General features: G+C 32.9%; 2 protein-coding genes and 1 non-coding gene across 3 annotated transcripts; 1 reads left to right on the forward strand and 2 right to left on the reverse strand.

The window, feature by feature from the left end:
- Nucleotides 1-537: 537 nt before the first annotated feature.
- Nucleotides 538-14,032, reverse strand: LOC123717581 (zinc transporter ZIP9). Its single transcript, XM_045673665.1, has 6 exons — nucleotides 13,737-14,032; nucleotides 12,082-12,271; nucleotides 7,484-7,594; nucleotides 4,194-4,332; nucleotides 2,812-2,930; nucleotides 538-2,544 (listed from the first exon to the last, which is right to left on the reverse strand). Exons 1-6 carry the CDS (start codon nucleotides 13,830-13,832, stop codon nucleotides 2,327-2,329), a joined length of 873 nt encoding a protein of 290 aa, XP_045529621.1. The 5' UTR covers nucleotides 13,833-14,032; the 3' UTR covers nucleotides 538-2,326.
- Nucleotides 14,033-14,335: 303 nt separating this feature from the next.
- On the forward strand, nucleotides 14,336-27,240 carry LOC123717580 (DNA-binding protein Ets97D). The gene is made up of 11 exons (XM_045673664.1): nucleotides 14,336-14,622; nucleotides 15,170-15,271; nucleotides 15,477-15,595; nucleotides 17,191-17,347; nucleotides 18,949-19,132; nucleotides 19,802-19,927; nucleotides 22,047-22,120; nucleotides 22,523-22,605; nucleotides 23,340-23,478; nucleotides 24,404-24,557; nucleotides 25,627-27,240. Exons 1-11 carry the CDS (start codon nucleotides 14,481-14,483, stop codon nucleotides 25,730-25,732), a joined length of 1,386 nt encoding a protein of 461 aa, XP_045529620.1. The 5' UTR covers nucleotides 14,336-14,480; the 3' UTR covers nucleotides 25,733-27,240.
- On the reverse strand, nucleotides 15,788-15,860 carry Trnav-uac. Its single transcript has one exon. It is a non-coding gene; the product is annotated as a tRNA-Val (tRNA).
- Nucleotides 27,241-27,917: the final 677 nt, after the last annotated feature.

The following is a 27,917-nucleotide window of genomic DNA, read 5'->3' on the forward strand; positions in this document are numbered from 1 at the left end:
AACCTTTGGTGTAGGTGTCTTTAGGTATATCTACTAGCTTTACGATTTCAGGAAAATTTTAATTGCTTGACCCAGAAAGTCTATTAGGAAATAAATAAGGCAGTAAGATGCTTTGTAAATCGGAATCCTTGTAAATAATGTATAATTGATGCAAATTAAAATGTAAGTATATTGTTTAAAGGCGGGCTATGCATTTGGCTCTATTATAGAAAAAATCTAATCTCAGAAACGTATATATTTTTTAATGTTTTATAAAATTTTGAGATTATTTTGTAGAAAAAATGTGATATGTTGAAAATATTAGTTTTCATTTTTTTATTCAGTAAAAGTCTGAAAAAAAAAACAAACTAATTCATTCTTTGCATAACTCTAAAAGGTCTTAACTTGGTAACTCTTCAGACCAATGGTGAAATTATAATTATTTAATATTGAGATTTTAGAGTTTACCCTCATCACATTTTTGACAAGGATTTAGATTACATTCAAACATTAAAATTTATTTATTTTTATATTTGTACGCCTTTATCTCTATCTTACATATTTAGCATATAAGAAATTAAAATTCTACAAAACTGCGGGTAGTTGAACAAAAATAAAGTTGCTATAGAGCATTTATTTTGATAAATTTACAACAATTATTAAGATTTATTTAGGCCTATTGTTTATTGGTACACAGATAATAAAGTTTATTTGCGGATTTAAAACGAGTCGTCACAGATCTGTTTCTGTATAAAGTCTACGAGCGTAAAAATAGCATCGACACTTAACTTGACGTAATCAGGAGAGAACTAGAAAAATCTTAAAATACTCCTGATGACACTAGCCGAATTATTGGCTGGAAATTTTACACATAAATTAGAAAATAAACATCGAGACATTTAAAATACTTTTGTTTGAGCAATTCTCTCTATGAGAAAAATACATTAAACATACATAGGAAACTCATAAACTTATATTATAACTTGACACTAACAATGGACTGAGAAAACCGGTCATTATGCGAGAAAGGGAGAGCGATATATCTGTGCTTTATCTGTCTTTATACTAGTATCTGTACCATATTTAAAATTCGTCATGTATTTCAAAGGTGCATAGAATGTCTCAGTCTATTATCTTTGTCTGTTTCCTTGTATTTCAAACTTAACCACAGATAAGACGCAAAATACGTTTCTTAACTGGTAACCAAAAACTTACATTAAAGATTTATGATGCAATTTATATTGTTATTATAATGAACATTTAAAAAATAACAATACACACAATAAAACAGTTCTCACAAAACTATCACAAACTTAGATCTTAGAAGCTAATAAATAGTTTGATTACTTTCATAATAAAGCAGTATTGTCCGCTCATTTTTGTTCCTTTGAGTAATTTAGAAAATATAGAATTTACAGCATTTTACACCAATAAATTAACGAGTTCTCAGGTATTGGAAAATGAGCTTTTTTATTTTAAACATCAAAAATTTCTTTAAAATCTACTAGTACATACCTCTTACCGCTAAAAGTACAACTTTGTGCTTAATCGAATAAAATAATTATAACACTTAGGTCCATATTCTAATTCGTATCTCAGGTCAATCTCGCCTTGAGCGCTGTCAAATAACCTATAGCGAAACTTTATACAGTCTACAGGCTTAACAGTCTGTACTCATAAGTTATTTATATCAAATAGAAAGTTTATATAATTAAAATTCGAGACACATCTCGCTTCTATACTTAGAGATAGGTTTTATTTATTTAAAATCACTAGCAGCAGTTTAAGAAATAGTGTACCATAGACAGTAGAAAGGCAATGTTGCCAGATCTTTCTACAATTATTTATGTTATATTAGACACCAAATAACATAAGTCTTATCATTTCTATACCACATATTTTGGCCTACATGTTCATGAATAATTATATTTTTATTACGTATGAAGATACTAACAGCGATATGATAAAAACATAGAAAAATACAAATTTCATCGGAAATAATAACGAATTTGAGTAGATTCTAGTATTTCATAGTAGTAACAACAATGAAATGATTATAGTGAATAAAGTTGTATGTTTTACAGATGGAGATGTAATAAAATATACAAGTTCTATGTTCAATGTTGCCATAATTATCGCTACTTACAATATGTAAATATAATAGTCAATATTGGTAATTTTAAATGTAAAAAAAAATATTAAAGTTTCTGTAAACAATTTAATTCCTCTTCATCACGCGGTCTCGTTGGAGCAAATATATACAAAAACGCAAATACAGATTAAAACACATCATTATCAAGACAACTCGGTACAGCATCTTAGAGATATTGTACACGAAAGGCAAATATCAATGTTCGTGGCCCATAGTTAACAGAACTGGCAACATGGCGCCAAAAGCCAAAATCAGCGTGTCAATGACTTGCAACCCTGCGAATCCGCGTTTTGGAGGAATACCATCCTGTATAGGTAGTAATGTGTGTGTTGGGTGCGGATTTGTTATCTCTGGTAGAACGTGGACAGTTGCCACATATAAAAATGTGCCCGCGGAGAATAACATGGCGATAGCTGCAAAGAGTTACATAAAATTAAAAAATAATTTCTTAATATAATTTTGCACTTGGTTAATTTGCTGTCTTTTTTTAAGATCGATCCTGGGTTTGATTTCCAGCGAAAGAAACATTTAAAATCTTTCACACCATCATCTTTAATAAAGTGCAAATATTTGAATGTTTGTAACGTCTTATTATATTGAAAGAATTTTTAAAACATTAGTAAAACAGAAGAAAAGAACTGTACGAGTTAAGTGGTAAGGTTGTAGTAAATTTAGATTACCTGTAGCATTGAAGTCGGATAGAGTTTGTTTGCTATCATTGCCGATACCGAAGTAGGTAATAACGGCAAATAGGGGCGCGGAACACGAGAATATCAGCAAATGTTTGCGGATACGGTTCCTGGTAAAATTATTATTTTAAATTAGTAAATAAAAAATAAAAGAAATACACACAAAACTATTTAATCCCAGTAATGATTAGAAACCCTTAGATAATGAACCAATTCGACTTAGGGTCATTCAAGACGAGCGTACCAATTCTTAAAAGACCGGCAACGAACTTTCTGGTAATGTAAGTGTCCATGGGCGGAATCATTTAAAATCAGAGGAGCTTTCTACCCCTTTGTCCCGTGTTATAAAAGAAATGCTATATGAAGTCTTAAAAAACAGGAAACGCACTCGTGAGTCCTCCAGGATTATCAGTGACTATGGGCTCTGATATTACTAATAGCGATATAATTCTTTTAGGATTGCATTTGCTATCAGAATTAAAGAAAAATATATATATAAAAATACAAACAAAATCATTAAAAGAAATGGGTCCAACTCAGTTTTAAGTGATTTTCAGTGGAGCCATACTACATAGTACCGGCATTGGTGATCTGTATTATAAACCAGGACCTTCTACATAAATCAACCGTGAACTGAGAGCAAACAATATATAATCAACGCATACGAGAGCGTTAAACAAGCTGAAACCTCGGACAGTCCGCGCAAATGTATATAGAGAAGGAACAATGGCGGAACAATGTATAAGACATTGTTCCGCGCCTATTGAAGTACCCTCATATTTAAAAAAAACGGATATTGCACGTTACCTTTTAAGAAGATATTATTTAAATTTAAGATGTTCTATGGTACAAAAACGTTTTTTTAATGTTCTAGTTTACTTTTTTTCTTTGAAGTCTTTAGTTTCTAAGTAAAGCAATTTGTACTGCACACTTTAGTGGTTTCTTGTTGTATTTGTACTCTTACTTATAAAGTTTAATCAAAAATTATAAAAAATATATATATATATTTTTTAAACGGATTGAAGCTATGTTATTATTATAAACTTATAATTATTTACATAATTTTAAATTAAATTTATCCGACGTTTCGCGTGCTTCACAGCGTGCGTGGTCACGGTGACTGAAGACAAAAGGTGTTGAATCAAAAGTATCACAGCTGTAGATGCTGTGTTATCTGTATTTATTTCCCCAGAGTTGATATCGACTAAAAGATGACAGGTTTTTGCAGAAATGACTCACGGTGTCCTCTATAATACATAGCTTCAATCCGTTTAAAAAGTGTTTTCTGAATGTGTTAAAGCTATGTTAATAAAAGACAATACTAAAATATATTTACGACAAATAATTATTTATTTATTTTAATTATGTCTTACCTTTCTAATCCAGCGTGTAATAAGAAGGTGACCAGGCCAAAAGCAGCCGGTGCTTTGTGAAGCATGATAGCAAGAAATACTATTAGTTCGACATCAGCGTGTGACGTTGTAGCTGCCGCGCCAAGAGCTATACCATCCGCTGAAAAAAAAAAGTTTATTTATTTAGCCATAATTTAACATAACATATTAAAAAGCTGAAAATTCCTTTCATATATTTTCTAGTTTCAAATTTTAATATTTTTTAAAAATGACTAGTTGCCCCTTCCAAAAGGTAGTATGGAGAAGAATATGGAAGAAACTCCATCTCACTCTTTTAAGATAGTTTTTAGAATATTTTATAGACATTGATTTGATATTATATGTGGAGACCATGTACCTAGAATTAAAAAAAAAAAACTACTGTACTGAAATGGTATTAAAAAAACAATAATTATGTAGATACATGGTGCGCACATATTACTTAGAAATACTTTCCAATATGTAGAAGAGAAGAATAGGAGCTTGATGACGTTGGAGTATTACAGAAAGAACTGTGTTAGGTCTAGTTGACGGTGTGACCAAATCACGACAGGAATTATTACATTACATTACGCGTTTCGTTAACCAAAACCGTCAAAGACATTACGAGTTATGTAAATAACATAAAATTCACCATTTTAGGAAGATTCGATATTAATGGACGACCACTTCTTGTTTCCACGTGGCTTTTAAAGAATTCAACAATAATTAATAAAAATATTGACAACATTCACTTCACGCATATTAATTTAGGATTATAAGTAAACAGACTACGTCAGACAATTAACTTTCATTTAATTAACTGAAATCGACCTTAAAACGTAAACTTCCTAAGGTAATGGGAAACTTAGGTTTTGCAAAAGAGTTTATATTAAAAGGAATACAAAAATAAAACAAATATTTGTTTTAAATTAGAGATACGAAAAGAAAATAAGGACTAGTAAGACGGTACTTCTTTGATTTAAAATCCGATTTCATATGTTTAGACTTTATTGTATAGTTTTTATTCTATGGTTTAATTTTGATTAGTATATATATTTAATTTTCATTCATTGCTTTACATTACGTTCGTATACTTAAAGGTCAAACCTTACTTTCTAGAGATGTCAAAGTACTTATTGAAGTTTACATATTTGACAGTTCTTCAGAGAGATCAATGGCACTACATCCTTTTTTAGGTCTGGGCCTCAGATTTCTGTATCTGTTTCATGATCATTTGTCAATCTAATAGACAAGTAGATGATCGGCCTCCTGTGCCTGACACTCGCCGTCGACTTTGTGTCTAAGCCATGCCGATTTCCTGACGATGTTCTCCTTCAAGCGAATGTTAAATGCGCACAAAGAAACGAAATGCATTGGTGCACAGTCGGGGATCGAACCTCAGGTATGAGAGTTGCAAGCACGATTATCGATTCAAAATTTAAAATGGTGTCAAAGAATTATAAAAATAAAAGCAAGGTATCGTTAAATACTCTGAAGCACACCTTCAAAGTAGTGTACCAGTAAACATAGTTAATGTTATGACAAATGTTTAACAGACGAGTCTTCGACCTATGTGTCGTATAAAACCAATCTTACTAGTCTACAGAGCTGTACCTAGGCATCCTTGTAATAATCAATATCTAACTGATTTATTAGCAGGCGCGAATCTTATATAGATATAAGAAGAATATAGAATTGATGTTATCTAAGTTTATGTAAGTGTATAATTTAAATAAAATACAATATAAATTCCTCGATAGAAAACACAAGTCACCTCTAACTCTTGTCTAATTTCGATTTCATTTAATCATAGCTATTATGAAGCCAAAAAATAATTGCAGCACATTGGTGCATGCAGTTTGGCCGAGAGCTGTTATTACATTTACGAATTATTTAAATAGAAAACAGCTGGCGTTTACTTCATTTTTGTTCTGAGAAGCACTGTATTGTCACATATCCCGCGAACTTCAGGCATACGTTTGTTTCACTAGTCACTAGAGCGGGCGGAGGAAGACCAGCGGATATAATATAATATAAACTATACGGTGTTGCGTTGAGCAGTGTTGGCCTAGTGTTTTAAGCGTCAGAGTTCTGATTGCATGTATTAGCTCTAGAATTACCACAGTTATCCAAGTAACTGAGTAAGATCTAAGGAGCCATTCGCGGTATCGCCTTAATACGGCTTGCACTGAGACATGCATGGCTTAATCTTTGAGACAAGCATATAACTACTGGCAGGATCAACCAGGGAGCTGCTTACGCAAACGACACGCCTACACCGCGGTCACGCGGCTTCGGCGAGCCGCCGGCACGGCGGCGTCGAGGGGCGCGCGCGCAAGCGCGACACGCGTGAACGTAACGCGTCGAATTTGCACGCGACGCGACGTTCGCGCTTCATATCGATAGACTAACTTTGACCGGTCTACGAGCGGCCGTCCCGTCACGATCTCGCAACGAGGTGATGTTCAACGATGCTCGACCACTGTGAGGGACATAAAACTGCAACGAACACGACCCCGCGGGCGGGAATCGATGTTGTGACAATTAGAGGCTGCCGAGCGTCAGCGGGAGGTGCGTGGCGATGGCCGGAGGGGTTGTGCTCGGCGGCGGCGAGTCGGGGGTGCGGGGGCAAGACGCGAGGAGCGTTTGCCCAACAGTATCCCCCTGCGCCGTCGCTGAACCCGTATGCAGTCATATTCGCCTGAGTTCCCTGGGTTGAATGCCTAGTGCGACCCCCGGGGGACTCAATGCGGTGCCAGACGTCATTAATTCAGAATGAATGTGTCCGGCATAGCAGGCGATATGGAGGGCTCAGGAGGAAATTTTAGTGGGTCGGGTTTCTCACCTCTGATTAGCAGAGGGATAAGAGTTAACCATCCCCACAGTCCCCGCGATAGCGACTGCATGCGCTCGCGGGCCTGCAGTTGTGCATTTTTACCTCCTTCATAAAAATAATAAAAAGTGTTTTAAGCGTGCGACTCTCATTCCTGAGGTCGTAGGTTCGATCCCCGGCTGTGCACCAATTTATTTTCATTCTATGTGCGCATTTAACATTAACTCGAACTGTGAAGGAAAACATCGTGAGGAAACCGGCTTGCCTTAGACCCAAAAAGTCCACGGCGTCCGTCAGGTACAGAAGGCTAATCACTTACTTGCCTATTCAATTCACAAACAATCATGAAACAGATACAGAAATCTGAGGCCCAGGCCTAAAAAGGTTGTAGCGATGATTGATTTTTTATATGATAAATATATATGGCGAAACCCTGCAATTACATATTGTAACTTACCGGCTGCGTGTACCACGAGCCCCACCGTGGCAGTGACATTACGCTCTAAGGGATTCGTGGATCCATTATACCGAGTAGATATCTGATCCACTAACAGCATGAATATGAAACCTGTAAGAGTAAAACAATATATTAATTTACATTACATTCAAAACAGAGTAGCAGAGCAGTGTTGGCCTAGTGGCTTCAGCAGGCGATTCTCATCCCTGAGGTCGTAGGGTCGATCCCCGGCCAATGCATTTTCTTTCTATGTGCGCATTTATCAAGCTTGTCTTAGACCCAAAAAGTCGACGGCGTGCGTCAGGCACAGAAGGCTGATCACCTACGTGCCTATTCAATTTACAAATGATCATGAAACATATACAGAAATCTGAGGCCCAGACCTAAAAAGATTGTAGCGCCATTGATTTATATTACATTAAAAACACATTTAAGTTGCCTTACACATAAAGCAACCAAATTTAATGAATTTCATATCTTGAAATATTTGTGGAATTCAGGGAAGCTTGTTTGCAGCTGCGTAATTATTGGCTTTTATTGTCTAAAACATGCGCTTATAAATAATAAAATGTAGGGGTTAACAAAAAACTAACTGGACTTTGTACAATTTATGAGTGTGTGAAAAACTAAAGGGCCCATGGCTTCAATTGTGGCCGATGCTTGTCTACATTTTATTTCCACTTCTAATTATTAACTATAATATATATTTAACTAAACTAATGTTAGTTTACATAAGTCTTGGTCAAGTCTTTCGTTCATAAATTTGACCGCACTGTAGTATGAGGTCCAATCTCTTTGGTCTGCTTTAAAAATAAAATACGGTAACTCTCAGTTGATAAATGAAATTACATACTATAAAAGAGTTTATTTGATTTGTTGAATGTTTCACGCCATGTTTCTCGCTATGACCGAATCAAATCGTTGCAAGTGTATATAACATAATCAAGAGAAAATTTGAGCTAGCCATGTAAAGACATTATCCTTATTAAGAAAAAATATATTAATTGCAATCTGTTAGATTGTGTTAACGCTATTATAAAAAGTCTAAGGCAGGGTTTTAGACGGTCAATAACACGATCCAATATCACGATACCTATCAATATATATTGAATCAACTTTCTATACTATTAATAAATATTCACTTCAATACGGTCAGTAGTCAGAAGATCATTCTTCCGAGTAGATGTGTTTCGTAATAATGTACGATAAAAGTAAGGTCTCTGTATTGCTATATACGAATTATTACGAAACACATTATGTAACTTTTATAGCAAACTTTAACTTACATTAATGCTATATTAATTGCTAAGTTCATTAAAACAATAATGCGTTATGTATTAATCTTTAATAAGCATAAACAAAAAATACCTTACGTAGGTTAATTTTGTAAAAACATTGCTCATCACAAATCAACACGCACACACACACACAGTCTGACATTGATGGATCATAAAAATTTAGATTTTATGTCAATCTGTTCCATACAGTCAAAATCTTCTAAGAAAGGACTACTCATATTTGGTCGTAAAAAACCGATCGTCGTAAGAGACGTTGACGTTGTTATTAAGTACCTAATACATATAATTTAGCCGGTACTTTAGATTTTGGTCAATAGAATAGAATGTTGTTCTAAACGGTATTAAAATTATTACTTTATTTTACTCAAAAAACATTACATTTTGTACTTACACTTAAAGGTTGTTACACAATAGGCAACGAAACGTTGAGCAATATTCATTTTGGTTAACCTTATACATAATATACTTCTATGAGCACTAGCGCTTAAACTAGGCTCAGCCTGTATCTTAAACGCTAGTTCCTTCCAGTGTCAATAAGAAATTGGTTAAGTTGTTTGTCATTAGATGTTTATTAATTTTATTGTTTATTAAACTAAATGAGGGTAGAATCTATTTAAGTTGCTGCAATGGGTTAGACCGTAGTGCGAACTTCGATAAAGATTTTTAAGTCTTGTGGATGAGAAATTTGAATACGAGATATGAATTTAGTGTTTATAAGGTATAGGTAAGTATATAAACTAATATTTATTGTTAAGATTTTCTATTTAAATTACATTTTAAACAATATAACAGACTGACTTAGAAATTTTAAATAGCCAAATTTTATTATTTTATATTACCAAACAAGTTTTCAAATTCATTTTACGTATAGGTTTGTTTTTACATACATAGATATTACGAAGATACATATTTAGAGTTTTATTCAGCTTATTGTACAACATGGGGCCTGTGTAACATTGGAATTTTTGAATATAACTTGTTTTAGTTTGTATAATGGGACAGACTCTATATGTTCGTCTACTTGCAATGGCTTCATCATAAAATTGACTATATTTATTATTGCCGCGTTTACACATCCATCAATATTGACGAGGATGACGATATATATTGAACGTCTGACCTGCCTTTACTCTGATCCTGCCTTACAGAGCTAAGGCTCTGGAATAAGTTCCATCTAAAAGGGCATATATTTAATGCGTTACTATACGAATTAGATATGTTAACACAGCTTTAAGTGAACTGACAAAAGTTCTACTACTAGTGATAATAAGAATTACTTAACTTTTTAATTTTGTAGATATTATTTTGCTTGTTTTTCTTAACTAATTACTTAATATTTATTTAAATTCGGGTAAAATGTTTTTATTAGTTTTGATCCTTAATCTACTGTCAAGCCACGAATATCTTTTAACTATTACCTACTACTTATTAGGCTGCAATTAAACTAATTTATTATTTATATTCAATGAAAAATTTACTCAATAAAAACAATGAACTTTTAAATAATAAAATAATAAAAGAAAACATGTTATACGTTATAATTAAAAGCTATTAAGGAATACCGTACCGTACCGTAATAGATACCGATGTCAACAGTTATAGAATTAAAATGAAGAATTATGAGTAATAATTAAATTAAAAAAATAAGTAGGGTGGTGTGGTTGCCTGGAAGAGACCGCTCGAAAGCGATAAGGCCGCCAGTTGCCCTCCTTTTGATTTAATTATGTTCAATTTTCCTATTTTTTGTATTGTAGAGTAACGAAGAGTTAATAAATACAATAAATAACTGTTAATAATTAAAATTTACATTACAATTACATTAATTTGTGTTATTTAATTTGGTATCGAGAAAATACTACGCGATAGCAGTTAGAAGCCAACTATAGTGTCTAGCGAAATGGAATAGTCGGTGACACAGGCACACAGCCGGTGAAAGAGACAACAAACTGATTAAAACGTGGGGACTCTTCAGGCATAGATAGTCCGTGCCATTTTGGCAACAAACTAGATCAAACCAGACGCACGTTTATATTACTTTTTAAAGCGCGAAATATGGAAGGTATCGCGGTGAATCGGAAATTAAAATATCGCGACACTTTGGATTTGCCGATATATCGGTATCGGGATCGGTATCGGATGTATCCCTACCTTCAATATCGTATGGGGTCATCGTTTACACACCACTGGATTCAGAATCGAGGTTTGCAAACAAAGACTCTCATATGTCAAAATCCAATTCATTTTTGATCTACGGGAGATAAAAGAAAGCACTTAGTCTAGTTTCTAATTTCGTACTTGCTTTAAATGAATTTCGTCTGTCAAAACCGTATTCGATATTGATATACGGGTTTCTAAGTCGCAACTTAGAGAGCGTGATCAACTGTGTTTGTTGGTAAAACTGTGTGGTTGGCTGTGGTGGTTGGTTATAGGCTTATTCCGTGTGTGTCTAACAACTTCGCATTAACACATCATTGCTTTTTATCAAAGTTAAGCGTTTAATGTCCCATTAACAGCATTTTGTTAGAATAATATTAATTTTCTTATCTTATTTCAAACTGTTACGGTGATTGGTTTTATATATATATAAAATATTTTATATATAATAAACTGACAATCTGTCTTGTATTGGCTAAAAGTGCAGAACTTTCTTAATATAATAACAAATGCTTTAGCCAACTATAAGCAATATCTATAATCTTAAAATAATACAAAAAACTCAATATTTGATTATAACTTGTATGAAAAATAATTGAATAGAAATTTCCGTTTTAATATTTCGTTCACGTTCTTACTTATAAAAAGTAACAATCAATAATTTTTTTTTTGATATTCAGTATTAATAATAATAAATATTTTATTTGCAAAGAAATTGGTACATTCAGATTGAATAATTATTAAAAACAAAAACAGAATCACGTATATAAAAATAGGAATGCAAATGTCATATAAATAATCGTAATGTCATAACAAAAAGCACAGTTAAGATATTTATAATTGTTGACAAAACTTATGGTCTAAATTCTCTCTCACGATAAGCGCGTACATATCGATAAAATGTGCTGCTTTGCCTGCTATTATAATAATTCAAAGATTTGTTTTTTACACTAACACTGAATTAGTTTCCAGCCATTCCGTGACAGTTGTTTCATCCAATAAATACGTGGTAAGGGGCAGTATCTTCGGACACATCCATAGACATTCTCATACGTGTAAAAACAAATATTAGCAAAGAGCAAGTTTCTTCAATCATTAATACAGAAGAAACAGTAATGGTATTGAATTATGGCCATAAAAACTTACCCAAGACAAGTGATATTCCAATAACCGAATGCAAATCCGGCTTTTCAACTGGTTCCGGGGTATAATCCTTAGTTACAACTGTGATTGCACGTTCAGCAAATAAGGAACGAACACCCTCCGGGATGATGACCGCTAATGCTGTACCAACGAGGAGACCAGCCCCGAATACTGTCACCTTAAGAAGTTTTTCCTGGAACAAAAACATGAAGTTTTGTTGATTCAGGTTATCTTAGTATGTTACGATGTAGGCAGTTATTGATAAGCTCTAAGAACTTCTTTAGAGTTTTCATAGTGTTAGTGTAGGAATTAGAAAAAAAATTGGTGACATAAACAAGCTTGACTCGACAGGTATGCCGAAGCTACAAGAATCAACATGTATTAGGAATACAATGCTATACACCTCTATAACAGTGGATTATTAATAATGATTGTGTTATATATGGCTTGGTAAATGGAGTATTAGCTATTTATAATCTACATCATTACAAAATGTATGAATTATGATGTTTCTAAAATACTTTGGAAGCCAAAGAAGAAGTGTATTGGAAGCCAGAAATTTCTCAGAAAAATACAAACAAACAATATGTATTAAATTAAATACACAAGCTCATTTTCAGTTTGATATCAGTGGATTATGTATAAATTAAATTACAAGATAGGTATCTACAGATCTTATCAACATTAATCCATATATATTATTTTTGATTAATTTGATATGGTAACTTAAACTAAATTTGTATGCAGACCTACAAAACTTTTACACAACAACTGATCATATTACCATCACAATAAGCAGTGTAAGTTTTGTCTTCTATGTTTCAAAATATGCTATATGTAATAAGTGTTAAGTGAATAAATAAATAAAATACTATTTAAGGAATCATACTTTCAGTATTATTATAGACTTATTCCTTATCTAGTCATATGAATTGATAAAATATAGCATCCTGCTATTAGGCATTTGATCAATAATATTATAGTTAATTTACCAAATAAAAAGGAGGTTTTTTTAGTCCTGTGTTTCCTTGTTCTGCAATGCCGTATAAATAAGATATTAAAATAATGGTTATTAGAAGTAGGAATAAAATGGAATTAATTTTATAAAAATTTAATATCAATTAGTGACATTTATTTACTCAGGGTAAAAACAAGCTAAATTAATTATAGCACAAAAGCTTTGAGGTAAATAATAGGTGAACTTTTATGTTGTATTTAATAAGTTTATACTATTGATACTACTAACTATTCAAAACCACTTTTATTCAATTTGAGTTAAAAATGTCATTAAATTTAAATAGTTTTATATTATATAGTTTCTTTCTTGTTGTTAGAATATAGCAACAATTCTTTTTATTATTTCTGTTTTATTCATTTTAATGTGATATAATACACAAGCTATGAAATTCTGATTAGATATTAAATTACAATATGTTAAAAAAACACTTTCACTAACAGAAAATGTTGTTAATATGAACTATAAATATTTAATTTCACAATCCATATTGATACTAGGAAATAATACGCAAATTAAGCAATTATTTATGCAATACCGTTACAAAATAGTGCTTCAAAAGCAACAGCTGGCAAGCAGTTTCCTACGAAAGATAAATTAGTATTTGTGTAAATGATGTGAATGGTTAAAGTATATTACTTACCTCAGACATAGACACATTAAGAGGGATGCTTCCAGACACGTAGGAGCCAATTAACATTACTAAAGCTAACAAAATCAGAACCACAGTTTCATCCATCTTTAAGAGATGCGACTCGATAGTAAACAAAAGGAATTACAATTAAGATACGACAGATACGTAATGAAAACTTAACTTGTTAATATAGAAAGCTATCATTATTTTTTATTGTAGTACAATTAAGTATTGTTTCTACATGAATATAAAACACATTAAAAATTAGAACACGAAAGCGAAAGCAATACAATATTATACTCGGTCGATTTTGAAAACTTTAAAGTTTTGACATTTAAGACTTATGATCTATTTGACAACTTAGCAGTTAAGATGTTGTTGCTGACGGATATCAATGACATTTCAAATGGTGTGAAACAGAATTTTAAATTTGTGTTGCATTAACTTTATGCTAATAATAAGCGCATTGGGTTTATTAATGTTTGTATTGTAAAACATATTTTTTTTACATAGCTATATTTAACCATAGACACAAGTTGTTCTGTAAAATATTATCGCGCCAGAAGTAAGAGTTGTCAATGTCATTCAATTCATGGTTTCCCGTTTAGCGCACGCGGAAGTGGACAATCAATTTCCTTTTCCTATAATTTTTCAAATAAACATTTGATAAAGTTCGTAAGAACTCAAAAATTGTTTTGAAAATTTGTTTTTTGTTCCAAATACTCGCGGTTACTTTAATTCGTGCCTGATAAAATGGAAGTGACGGACTTAAATGAATTGCTGAGTGTGCGTTCAATTAAAATGGAAACGGGAAATAATTTCGTTGATGACGAAAATGTTGACGACGGTGATGCCTTATCCATAATTCCCCAATATGTAACAGAGTCAGACTTGGGTACGTAACAAGTACTAGTGCTAAATATGTAGGTACCAATCTTCTATTGTACACCAAGGAGGTACCCGAAAGATAACATAAATACTTTACAAGGTCATTAGTGTTGAGGTATATTTGTAAACTAATGGTTTTAAACTTAAAATACCAGTAACTTACAAGGAAAGTTCATAGTATTTTTTTCATAAGGTTTACTTTCGTAAGAAAGTTATGAAATATGTTATGTTAGAAATCAAATGGAAACTATATTAAAAGAAGCAATAGTTAGAAGCTTACTGTGTGTACATTTTTCTAAAAAAAATATTTTACTGTCCTATTAAATAAAATTTGTGACAGCTGAAACTTGTAAACCTAACTTGTAACCTACCTAAATATGTATACAATACTTAAATAAATTATATAACATTATTAAATAAGTAATTAATGAATGAGACTTTTTCCAAGAATTTGTTAAAACAAAAAATATGAATTTGTTGTCGCTAACATAATGTGACAATAAAAATTATCCGTTAATAAGCATCTTAATATTTTCCTGGTTTGGTTTTTCAAGGTCTAATTCAAACTGGTTCAGAGATCTTAGAAGCTGCACCATTGGAAGTTTTTGCAGATACACCAGAAGATGAAGATGCTCTTCCAGGCACAGATACTTTTGGTAATATTATCTGAGCTGCACATATTATTACAAATTTACGTTCATGAATGTTTTATAGAGTATTTTATTCAATTTACTTCTTTGTATGTGGCCATGTATATTGGTAAAGAACAAAGTAACCTCTACATAAAATTAAGCATTTATAAAGTTATATATTATTGTAACAGTATAAGCACAAAATAAATGTATCGGTTATCATTTTCAGAAGAAATAGTACAAATAATGGATATCAGAACAAGGTTGTCACAGTTAAGGACAATGTTGGAGCAAAGACTGAATTTAAATCTATCTGATTATACTTTTTGGCTGCAAGATGCAAAAATGGTAAATATATAATTTTTTTTAAAAATATTATTTGACATTGTTATCATCCTCTAATTAGACAAATTACAAAATTAAATAAATATTCAATGAGTTTGAAAAAGAAAAATAATTTAATTTTATTGATAACATAAATTTATTTAGGAAAACAAATATTCAATAGTGGTATAAATTTAAACAAAAATAAAAAAGATATGATTCCGGCCAGGATCGAACTGGCGGCCTTCTGCGTGTAAAGCAGATGTGATAACCACTACACCACGGAACCAGTTACATATGTTACAAAATATCGTATTATATTAAATTAACTCACTGATAAAGTGAGTGTCCGTAAACAAATTGGGCATGCATACCTATATCTAATGTCTCATCTATATATGTATATAATAAAACGGAACAAATATGAAAATTTAAAATTTTATTAACTAACCATTTAAAAACCCAGTATCATCTCATCATTGTCTTTACATTACTAATTATATATGTACGTATAAGTATTATAAAGTGTGCAAGGTTTGAAGTTTGGAGAAGATAGGAGAAAGTTTGGGTTTTTGCATGAGTTTACTATAATTGTTATACCCTTTTTTACTTACTCTACCGTTAAAATTCAGAAACGTGATTTAGAGCGAATTATGACTCACGTATGTCAAAATTCAGCTGAGCTTGATTTAGGGGAGGACTACAACCCCACAAAAGAACTTTCCCAAGACCCATAATAGAAAAAAAATGAATTCCGACTAACACTAATAAACAACTTTTCTATGTGTTTGTGAGGAATCTACTTAGTTTGACAATAAATAAGTGATTGACTGGTCTGAATTTTTTTTAATTTTGTTTGGAAAATAGTTTGGGGGCCAGGGGGCATCCACTCCTTTGTTGCGCCGAGAACTCCAGACGTCTTAATCCTAATCCAACCTAAATCTGGCTTCAAGAGCTGTGAAACTGTTTTCTCTGTATGAAGTTCGATATTTTAGACAGCGCTCACGAGGCTTTTTTTGCCCAAGTCTAACAAAAAACACTCTCAACTTTGAATCGATGGAGGTAGTATCTCTCAGGGAAGACCCCCACCGGGAGTCGATTCGACACACGTAAGAAGTGAAACTTCTTTATGACCTTATTTTTCGAAAAATGATCTACTATATGCAACTTTACAGAAATTGGTTAAATAAAGTTAAATTAGATAAAGTTTAACAAAAGGCTTTTATTATCATAGACGTGAATACAAATAATACAATTAGGTATACCTTATTACTACTAAGATTATTACACAATTTCATTAATTGTAATAAAATTATTACTATCATTGTTATCTTTATATATTTTTGTTAATAATGGGTTCGAATCTCGTCGAATCAACCGTGGTAGGGACAAGAGAAAGACGGCGTGTAACGGAATAATGTGACGCGTAACCGAAAAATGTGACGGTAAATTATTTACAACACCGATAAAGAAGTTTCACTTCAAAAACTTATTATGGCTTGAAATACAAGGTTGTATCTTGAAATGCGAACTTACCCATTGAAACGTACGTACACGTTACGTACGTTTTTAAACTATTATAACTATTCATCAACTGAGACGTAATATTTAATTTTCAGTTGGAGAGCCACAAAACACTAGTCGAGCAATGTATAAGAGGATCAGGCGTTGTTCAAGTAAACATACAACTTCACCCAGCTCAGAAAAAGATTAATATCGTTGATGTTTTAAAACCTGATGATGAATTACTGCAATTACCGACGGTTGAAGATGACCGTAAGTCAAATAGTACTGTCAAAATATTTTACTTAGGAGTAGAAAACTCGCTCGAGTTGGTCGTCAGCGACTCTAATGCCTGAGGTCGTTAGGTCACCAATGGACTTTCTACGTACGCAAATGCCTCGCTCGTATGATCAAGGAATTTGAAGAAAACGTCTAAAATCCAAAAATCTACATGTATGTATCAGACAGAAGACTGTCTATGCAATCCGAGGCCAGACCACAAGGGCTGTAGCGCCTCTGGATTATTATTATTAGAAAATGCTCTTTAAACCGTAAAGCCTAAAAGACTAAGAGCACTCGAAACGTCAAGTTATGTACGCGTAAAGTTTATTTAAAGTGAACTACCTGCCCTTCAAGAAAAGAGCGTACCAAATCTTAAAAGATGGCAACGCACTTGCGAGCCTTCTGTATAACTTAATATCAAGTGGAACCTGTCCGTTTACCCCCTGTTACATAAAAAAATCTCTTTTAACAAAGACGCCTACTAAATGCTGTCCATACTTTATTTTCAATTTCGTTCTAGATTAGTAGTGTGAGGGTATGTATTTTTGTGAATAAGCGGCTTCCGCCAACTTCCATTTGCTTTAAGATGAGTTTTAGTAGCTTAAAAACATATAATATATAAAGTTTTGCTATGCCGCATACGAAATATTAAATTTTTTGTCATTAAAAATTTTCTCTATATTTTTTCTATTTTCTTAGTTCAAAGAATAAACAAAGTAATTCTCGAATTGGTCAAGCCGTCTTCGAGATTTTCCCATAGCAACTTATTTTAATGTATTATTATAGCTTGTCTGTCGACAAAAGCGTCATCTGAATATCGCGTGATGATTTGCATTTCTTTATATCGTCAAAATCAAGGAACCAGAAAATAAATTTAAATTTACACATTTGATAATTTTGCTATATCAATATAAGCTATAGATTACACGACTACAAAAAAATTTTCGTTCTTTGTCCTAAACTTTATACTATTATTTTCCAGTTAGTTATGCACAAAAACGAAAAGAAAATACCTTTTTTCGGTATAAAGTTTGCTTTTGTGATAGTTATAATAAACAATGAACAACGCTATCAAGGCCAATACAATGAAAACATGATGGGCGACTATATTTGGGGTTTATTGAGAGAAAGTAGCTATGAACATAAAAGAAAAAGTAAAAGTGTGCACTTTTAAGTTATTTTCCACTTTTCTGTAAGCTAATTTGATAGTAAAACTTAATAAAAATAATAAACATTTTTATTTCAATAGTTTTATTTTAAATCAAAAATTAAAATCCGAGATTTTTAAAAATTTTGTTCAATCAGTCTTCTAAGCACAAAAGCAAAGTTTTTCATGCCATATATTTTTTTTCCGTTTTATTACGACCTGAACTACCGAAATTTAATGCTTTGCAATCAAAGTCAAATTTCATGTTGACCCGTGTTATCAATACAAACTATATTTAAACTTATTAATTTTGTACAATACAAATAAATATATCAACCTACTCTGGCTATAATTACATCGTTAACTCGTAGGAACTAAGAAGCAGAAAAACGTCGATTTTTACTTATGTGTACTAATATATATATATAATAATTTACAATTTCAGTCGAAACAGAACCAGTCCCCATACCAGAAACGCACATAGCTGAAGAAGTAGAAACTGTTCAAGAAATGGAAACTAATGAGGCGGAGGTGTCTCCGCCACACGCAGTAGCTGTGAAATGGTTTGTGGATGAACACTTCAAATCTGAACATGCTAAGGCGAAAATACCAGATGATCCTTTGAATTGGTGAGATATTTTGGTAGTACCCTCATTTGTAAGCTACCCTCATAAAATGTAAATTGCATAATTTTTATTCTTATCGATGCAATCTCATATAAAATAACACGTCTCAATGCATGCAAAGCTAGTTGATATTTTAATAGTTTTGATTCCTAAAAAAAGAATTCTAGAATTCTAGAATATTAGCTTTTTCCTAACGCCAGCGAACAAATTTAAATAAAATTTGACAGTTAAGAATTGAAACAAGCTGTTCCTTTCTTTTAAAATACTATGTTACTTAAGAAGAGTTATTAGTTTTGGGCCGTTCTTTTGATTGGCATCGTAAAATTAGGGTGTTTTTGTACAATTAAGTCGGTTCGATTCCCAGACGAGGCAAGTAATTTAAAAAAAAAAATTAAATGCAGAATTACTAACTTCTAAAAACAACATAAAGTCTTCTTTCAGTAAGACCTTTCTATGATATTTAAGGTAGTCTTTCCTGCATGTCCCATAACTTTGGGACGCCCTGTATATACAAGTATAAACTTCCTCGCTGAGTACGACTGTAGAAAAGCGAAATGTAAATAGTATTACAATAACCTTGCGTTCATTTCTGGTATAGATTAGTTAGAGACTTAAAACAGATCTTTTACTCAAGTTTTTTTTTTCTTGTGAATAAATATAAGATAAATTCAGGTCGGTACAACACGTCAAGCTCTGGATACAATGGGCCGTGCGTCAATTCAATTTGACAGGTGTAAAACTCTCCGCGTGGAATATAACGGGACGGGATCTTTGTAATATTACACATTTGGATTTTAAGTAAGTCTGTTTATGTAAAATATTCTTTATTCATAAAGGTTAGTTAAGAATTTAAATGATTTTAATTTACTTAATAGACTTGACGAACTTGAATCTACCTATATATATACACATGTAAATAATTATAAGTTAATAATAATACAAATAGCTTTAATCCGTTTAAAAAATTGTTTTCTTTCAATGTGTAAAAGCTATGTTAACCAAAGGCAATACTATATATAATTTTTTTAATGAACTCATACTACAGCTGTGAGACAAATTTTTGAAGCCATAAATATATGTATGTATACAACCAAGTGACATTTTTTTAAAAAGAAAAAGATTCAATACAAGAAAAATTATTTTCCAGCCAGGAACATTTTTATGGGAAAAATTATTTGTTGTTTCTAGTCTTTTTCTTTACCTATTTACGTTTTCCCGCCGTTTAAACCGTCTCTAAACTTCCACAAACATTTCAAGATCACAATGAGCCAAATCAGTCCAGACATTAATTTTAATTTATATATTTGTGGGTAACACTCAAAATGTATAGAGTTGGCCAGTTAGAAACATTACTGATGAAAACGTTTTTGAATTTCAATTTTAGAACTCTTTGGTACCTAATGTAGTATATTGCATTCATTTGACTTTTTTTGTGAATTGGCGGCAAATCTAAAACTTGTTATACGTGAAAATGATCCTAACGCTAGATTTTTTTTGTCCATGATTTATTATGACTATCGTTATGGGCTCAGTCAACAACAAAGCAATGATAGGCTTCGATTAGCATTTCTTAATGAAGCCCCATCTCGTGCCACTATTTACAATTGGTTTAACGAGTTTAAACGTGGACGTAGCAATCTCAATGATGATTCGCGTTAGGGACTTCCTTTAACAGCGACTACTGAAGATAAAATCAGTGCTGTTCGACGCATGATAGAAGAAGATAAGAGAGTGACCTATCAGCAGGTACGGGCAAGCCTAGGCATTGGTAAGAGTCAAGTTGAAAAAATATGACACGAACATTTAGGCATCAGTAAGCTTTGTACCAGATGGATTCCCCATACTTTAACCGACGACCAGTATCACCTTCGCGTGGCCTGGTGTCGCCAAATGTTAGATAAGTTCAATGCTGTATTTGACATCGTCTCAAGTGATGAAAGCTGTACATATTGCTACGAACCCGAAACCAAAAGACAATCAGCTCAGTGGGTGTTTCCTTTCGAGGATCGGCCAACTAAGGTAAAGAAAGGAAGAAGTCAAGGAAAAAGATGATTGGCTCATTCTTTGGTCGGAAAGATCATTTCACGGCAGTTGTTATAGAGGATAGGAAGGAATGTTACTGCAGACTGGTATGTCAATCGCTGTTTACCTGTTGTCTTGAAAAATATCTACTGCAGCGCCCTCGAAGCAGGATCCTCCTTCACCAAGACAATGCTTCAGCGCACTCCGCAAAACCGACTGTTGAATATTTGACTATCGCATGTGTCGAGATAATGAGTCATCCGCCATACAGTCCTGATCTGGGGATAAAATTTGCTTTACGAGCCGAAAGCGTACGACAATGCCATAGACGATAATGCCTAAGGAAGAATGGGCCCACCGCTTTTCTCAGTGGTTGCATCGAATGTGTAGAGAGGAACGGAGATTACTTCGAAAAACAATAAAAGCATTGTCAACTTTCTAAATTAAGCCATTTTGCAAAATCTAAACATTTTCAGTGTTACCTAGGTATATAGGTTTACTGCCAGTTATCAACGGCGCACGTAACAGGCAAGAACGTGCAATAAATTATCTTTATATGGATCTGTATCATGGTCCTAATCAAATCTTAAAGCATATAATAATACAAAGAATAAGAGCTGGATTTATATCCCGTATTTCGTTTGATTGTGATTGGTCGAGTGTAACGAATCGTGTCGATTGGACTAGTTTGAAAAAATTGTTGCCTTTCGTCTAACCATAACATCGTGATATTTTTTATTTTCGTGGGGAATTGCGTTATGCATACCCGCTGCGGCGCGACTGCCTTGTGGTGGAGGGTTATGTAATGCTCTCTATAGTATATTGGCTACAATAGCTAAAACTTTTATGTATTCTTTTCCTTCTTTTTGCTTAGCTCTTTGTTCTTTTTTTCCAGAGAAAAAGTTCCATCCGATCCAGGTGATCTATTTTGGACGCATTTAGAACTTTTAAGGAAATGTAAATTTATTGGTGAGTACGTATTTATTTGAATGTTAATAAAATCATTAAATATTTAGATTTTTACAGTTTCCCCCTGGTTCAGCTTTAGTGTCCTCACCTCAATTCAGCTCAAACTCTTAAACTATATTCAATTTTAATATATTACGTAATTTGTTATTCATTAAACCAATACAAATTATATTTAAGTAAAATTTGGACTGAAATCAATTCGACCTTTACGATGTGAAGTTCACAATAACAAATTGCAGTGTCTGTCTCTTTTTATCACACGTGTACACGTGCGTATACGTAGTCTGTCAGAAAGAGACGACGTTAGTCAACACACTTTAATATTTTTTTATTAATGATATATTATTTTGAACTTAGCAAGTTGGAATATATTTTAAACATTCAAACTGAATTGTTTTACAGCTGTGATACAAAATAACGAAGCGCCTCAAACCAAAGAAGTATTAGGAACTCCACAATGCGCTATCAAGAGGAAACCAAATAAGGTAAACGTTTTTATATTTTACTAGCGAATCCGAAAGACCTGGTCCACGTACACACGTCTTAAATACAAATCTAATTGTAAATCGAACCAATTCTCGATTCCACTTGAATAGGTATACATCAAAATCGGTTCAGCCGTTTTTAATAAAAACACACACCCAAAGAAGATTGATATATAACGATTCGCTGGACATTTGTTTAACAATATATCTTTAGCCTTTGTCTCATCAGAGTTAATTTAGTTTTAATTCTGAAAGATCCATGCCAACAGTTTTTCAATCTTATTTCTTTGCTTTAGTTTTTGTCTCTTTCTGACAAATTAAGTTAAGGCTATGATGAAAAGAGAGAGAGATGAGGACTTAAAGCAATTGGACTAAATTATTTTTTATAAATTAGTTCGTTTATATGGCCTTTACATATACACCCACCTATGTGGAATTTTGGTATCTATGTGCGCAATAAGCTTGCTCCTAGAATGAAGGCAGACATTCCACAGTGGCAAACGATGACATCTGTCAGACTAAGCTACTCTATGTGTCTATGAAATAGATTAAAGAAGCTGAGGCCAAGACCGCTAAGGTTGTTGCGTCTCGTTATCATCAACGTTTAGATGAATAAGTCAATTAATACTCATTTTTGTTGTTTTTAATTTTTCAATTTTGCATTTTTAATGTAATTAAATATACATTTTTATTCTTTTTAAATTGGCGTAATTTGAATAAAATGATTATTTTAGGTAATAATATGTCCGCCAAATAGTGAAGACTGGTCCCGTATGTCGCCTAGAACGGGCAATAACGGGCAAGTGCAATTATGGCAGTTCCTGCTCGAGCTGCTCACCAGCGCTGAACACTATGACCTTATACGGTGGGAAGGTGAGTTTAACTCCACGTATGTATAACCTCGAAGTACAAGATTTGTGACAAAAACGTATTAAAAATATATATGAATTTTGAGTACTGTCAAATATATATTCGTCTCTTTCTTTCTGCAGTTACTGAAAGAGAAAGTCATATTTAACTGGTTGCTAATTGTAAAATTTAAAAGTTAAGGTACGTACCTAGATCTGCCACAACGGAGGAACTAGATATATAATATTTAGACATAAAAAATTCTCGTCTCACAGTGTAAATTAAATTAAATTATAATTAATAATTAAATTCTTAAATAGTTTTAAACTTTATACTAAGTATAAAACCTACGAATTTTTTTATATTTTTTTATATTTCCACTTACATACAGTTTGCGTAGTCACAGTGACTGAAGACAAAAGGTGTTGAGTGTCAAAAATATCACAGCTGCAGAGAAAGTTGTGTTATCTGTATTAATTTCCCCGGAGTTGGTATCGACTAAAAGATGACGGGTTTTTGAAGAAATGACTCACGGTGTCCTCTATTTTCGCGGATTATCTTGGGGTTTAAGTTTCGATATTATTGGATTTATCAAGCGCCTGGGATTATAATAATACATAGCTACAATCCGGTAAAAAAGTGTTTTCTTTAAATATATTAAAAATTGCAAATATACCCCCCTTCAGTATAAATAAGACATATTTTTAAAGATTTTTCCATGGTATGGTGAAAACCCAATGCCGCCATTTTATCTAACAAAAATATGACTTAGACATTTTCAGTTCTCTACTACCCTTTTATATATATATGAATAATTCCAGGGCTTCAGACAAAATCACTTTTCGACTAAATAAATTTGTATGGAAATGGTCACGTGACGCGTTAGCAAATGTCATTCCCATACAAATTCGAAGCCAAATTTTTCGACCATCGAAATCTTTAATTCCAGGTACGAGTGGCGAGTTCAAGCTCTTGGATCCCGAAAGAGTAGCCACCTTATGGGGTATAAGGAAACACAAGCCGGCGATGAATTATGAGAAATTATCGCGCGCTCTACGATACTACTATGACGGGGACATGATCGCCAAAGTACCTGGAAAGAGGTATGTCATACGATTTTGCTTAGCTTAGCCGATTGACTGGCCGGCTATAATCTGTACTAAGCATATTTCTGGCTCGTCTATGTATATCTATTTCAAAATGTCCTATATTAATTGATATACTTAATAAATAATACTTTATATTCTTGTCTCCGTGTAGTCAACGTGACCACGCACGCTGAAAAGCACGCGAAACGTCGGAATTTTTTTTAAAATTTAGAATTATGTAAATAATTTTAAATTTATAATAATATAAATTGCTTTAATCTGGTTATAAAAATTGTTTTTCTTAACTTTATATTCTACCAAACTGCAAGTAAAGAGCTAATTTTAAAAGGCTGACAACACACTTTCGAGCCTTCTAGCAGTGTGAGTCCATGGGCAGCGGTATAACTTAACATCAGATAAGCGTATATATATAATGCTTCCTATCTCATTTTCTCCCAAATTAAATCTTATGAATTTATATCTGTATCTTTTTACTGTCGCTTTTTCGTTTCATCAAAAGTAGTGTTGGCCTAGTGGCTTCAGCGTGCGACTCTCATCTCTGAGGTCGTAGGTTCGATCCCCGGCTGTGCACCAATGGATTTTCTTTCTATGTGCGCATTTAACATTAGCTCGAACGGTGAAGGAAAACACCGTGAGGAAACCGACTTGCCTAAGACCCAAAAAGTCGACGGCGTGCATCTGGCACAGAAGGCTGATCACCTACTTGCCTATTTGATTAACAAATGATCATGAAACAGATACAGAATCTGAGGCCCAGACCTAAAAATGTTGTAGTGCCATTTTTTTTCGTTTCATCGACTTTCAAATCACAACGATGCTGAAGAAGTTTTCACTTCAAAAATAAATTCTTATTCACTAATGGTTTTAAAAATCTTGTCAAATAACATATCTAATTATAGAAAAACACTTTTTGAACGGATTAAAGCTATGTATTATTATTAAAACTTATAGTTATTTACATAATTCTAAATTTTAAATTTTACACATTTGTAAAAGCTATTGTAGCAAAAGACAATACTATATCTACTTATATCTTTGCTGTATGTTTATATGTGTATTGCAGGTTCGTCTACAAATTTGTCTGCGATTTGCGGCAATTATTAGGATACGATGCAGCGGAGCTGGCCGAACTAGTTAAGGAGCTACACGATACAATGATAAACTCATAGTAAGGTTTACTCACGTTAAAATTGTTACCGATGTTATGTTTGGTTAAGTTTTTTAAATGTGTTCGGTTCTGTTTGCGATATATTTATATAACAATATGTTAAAAATCTCAAATCGAGTGGAAAATAAACGGAAATGCAGTGTATATAAATGGAGGTAGTTTAAAAGACAGATGTCATGTCGCATTTGGTTGTGATTGGTCGAAGGCTACAGCATAAAAATGCCAATAAATAATTATAATTTAACTAATTGAAAAAATTATAACTATTTTAAAAAAATTGCATTCGTTTCTATCTGGTCTTGCGCAGAATTGGAAAGTGTTAAGTAGCGAAATTTGCGACTGATTCTAATAATAATAATTGAATCAATTTAAAACTTTTATTATATTATTGTTTCTGTGGTCATACAATTTTTTTTACATGTTTTGTGCACTGTAGGCCTCCTACGTGTTCCAGCTCTCTACGCTTCTTTCTATCTCTGGAATCTCTTGACCATACAGCATCCAGTACAGACATATTCTATGTTTGATGACAAAAATATAATCCTTTCCTAATATTTCCTGGTACTCAACGCCTCATAAATTTGTATAGAAAGTATTTGTTTTGCGTAAGTGGGACACGCATGTCGAAAAGTGATTTTGTCTCAAGCCATGTGTATGCTGGATTATCATGAACCCATAGTCTTTTAGGTCTTCCAACCTTCCTAGTGAGTTGCGACACAATTAGTTAGACCAATCACAGTCGAATTTTATACGATAGCTGATCATTACATCGAAATATATATAGTTAATTTCGAAAACGCTTTAACTCTACCTGATTATTTTAAATATTGTTAATTATTATAGGTTTATTAAGGCACAAATGCATGATCATTGTTCAACACCTCGATATTGCTAATAAAAGAATTCGAGGTGACTTCATTATGACAAATCTGGAAAATAACGTATTTCGTATAGTTTAATCGATATGTATACTCGATGTGCGATGCGACGTTGCTGCATTCAAGGTCCGTTACGTCAAAATCCTATTTATTTTTGACACATTTATAAGTCTCAACTTAGAACCTTACCTCGTGTGTTTTTACCCGGCAAAAATGTATCAATCATGTCAATAGTCTCTAGTCCATGCCCGTTGACACGTTACGTCTGATTGACGAATGACAGTTGACGCGTCTTGCGTCATTCGTTTTAGATTCTCACAGATTATATTTTCTCACAATATGAGCGCAAAATTGCACAAGGATGTGAGCGTCAGGATTTTGTTTAAAAAAAATGATTTTTTTTTCTAATTAAAAGCGAATCTGAGGAAATGACAGTTAAGTTAACAAAGCCGTCTAACCGTCCTTTAAATTTACACAAATTGGGTTCGACATGCACATATAATAATGTGATTCACAAACGCTATAAGTAAATTATTGCACAGACTTGTGTAATTGGATAACAAACACGCGTTATTAGTGGTTATAGATTAAGTGAATATGTAAATATGTACAAATAAATTTTATAATTGTTTATTTGTTTCTTTTTGTAAATATGAAACCTTATACCCATAACATATGAAGTGGCGTTACGCCATCTATACAGTTAACCAATACGACTTAGGGAGCAAGAACAACATATAATAAGAATTATACAGACTGGTAACTTATTGTGAGCCTTCTGTAATCGTGTGTGTCTATGGTTGGTCACCTAACATTGGGTGAGTCATTTGCCGCCTAGTTATTGCCACAGTGGAAGGTCTCCTAAGTTGAAATTCCGTTTTTTTTGGAAATAATCGAGTGGAATTTCTAAGGTTAAAGGTGTTTGATCACTCCTATTCCGGGAGAATGGTGATTGATGATGAGAAACTATCTATTATAGACATTTTTACAATTCACAAAATGAATACGCGTTATATTTGAGTATTATTTTAAAACTGATGCAATCAATGAGTTCAAAGGGTTTGCTCGAAACGTACTAATGACGAACGTGTTTCAATAAATAAAATAATCAATGTCCTAAACCTCTAGATGGAGCAGAGGTCGTCCACAGATAATATTTATTGCATTCGGTCTTGAGCCTCGTATTTTACCTCGCTCCAAGTCTTCGACTCTTTATTTCATCTGCAACTGTACGTCGCCAGATCTCAAAGATCTTGTAGATACCCAAATTACGGCGAAGTCAGCGGTTGATGAATACCTCAAGTCGGT

The sequence above is a fragment of the Pieris brassicae genome, chromosome 12 (assembly GCF_905147105.1).
Source record: "Pieris brassicae chromosome 12, ilPieBrab1.1, whole genome shotgun sequence".
Classification (NCBI taxonomy): Eukaryota; Metazoa; Arthropoda; class Insecta; order Lepidoptera; family Pieridae; genus Pieris; species Pieris brassicae.

What these genes read in the sequence shown, in the direction of transcription:
- LOC123717581 (XM_045673665.1), bottom strand. Translation starts at nt 13,832, where the DNA reads ATGGATGAAACTGTGGTTCTGATTTTGTTAGCTTTAGTAATGTTAATT. An exon ending in TGGAATATCACTTGTCTTGG is followed by an intron (nt 7,595 to 12,081) that starts GTAAGTTTTTAT and finishes TTACTCTTACAG; the next exon opens with GTTTCATATTCATGCTGTTA. An exon ending in TTACACGCTGGATTAGAAAG is followed by an intron (nt 2,931 to 4,193) that starts GTAAGACATAAT and finishes TAATTTTACCAG; the next exon opens with GAACCGTATCCGCAAACATT.
- LOC123717580 (XM_045673664.1), top strand. Translation starts at nt 14,481, where the DNA reads ATGGAAGTGACGGACTTAAATGAATTGCTGAGTGTGCGTTCAATTAAA. An exon ending in AAGGAAATGTAAATTTATTG is followed by an intron (nt 22,121 to 22,522) that starts GTGAGTACGTAT and finishes ATTGTTTTACAG; the next exon opens with CTGTGATACAAAATAACGAA. An exon ending in TCAAGAGGAAACCAAATAAG is followed by an intron (nt 22,606 to 23,339) that starts GTAAACGTTTTT and finishes TGATTATTTTAG; the next exon opens with GTAATAATATGTCCGCCAAA.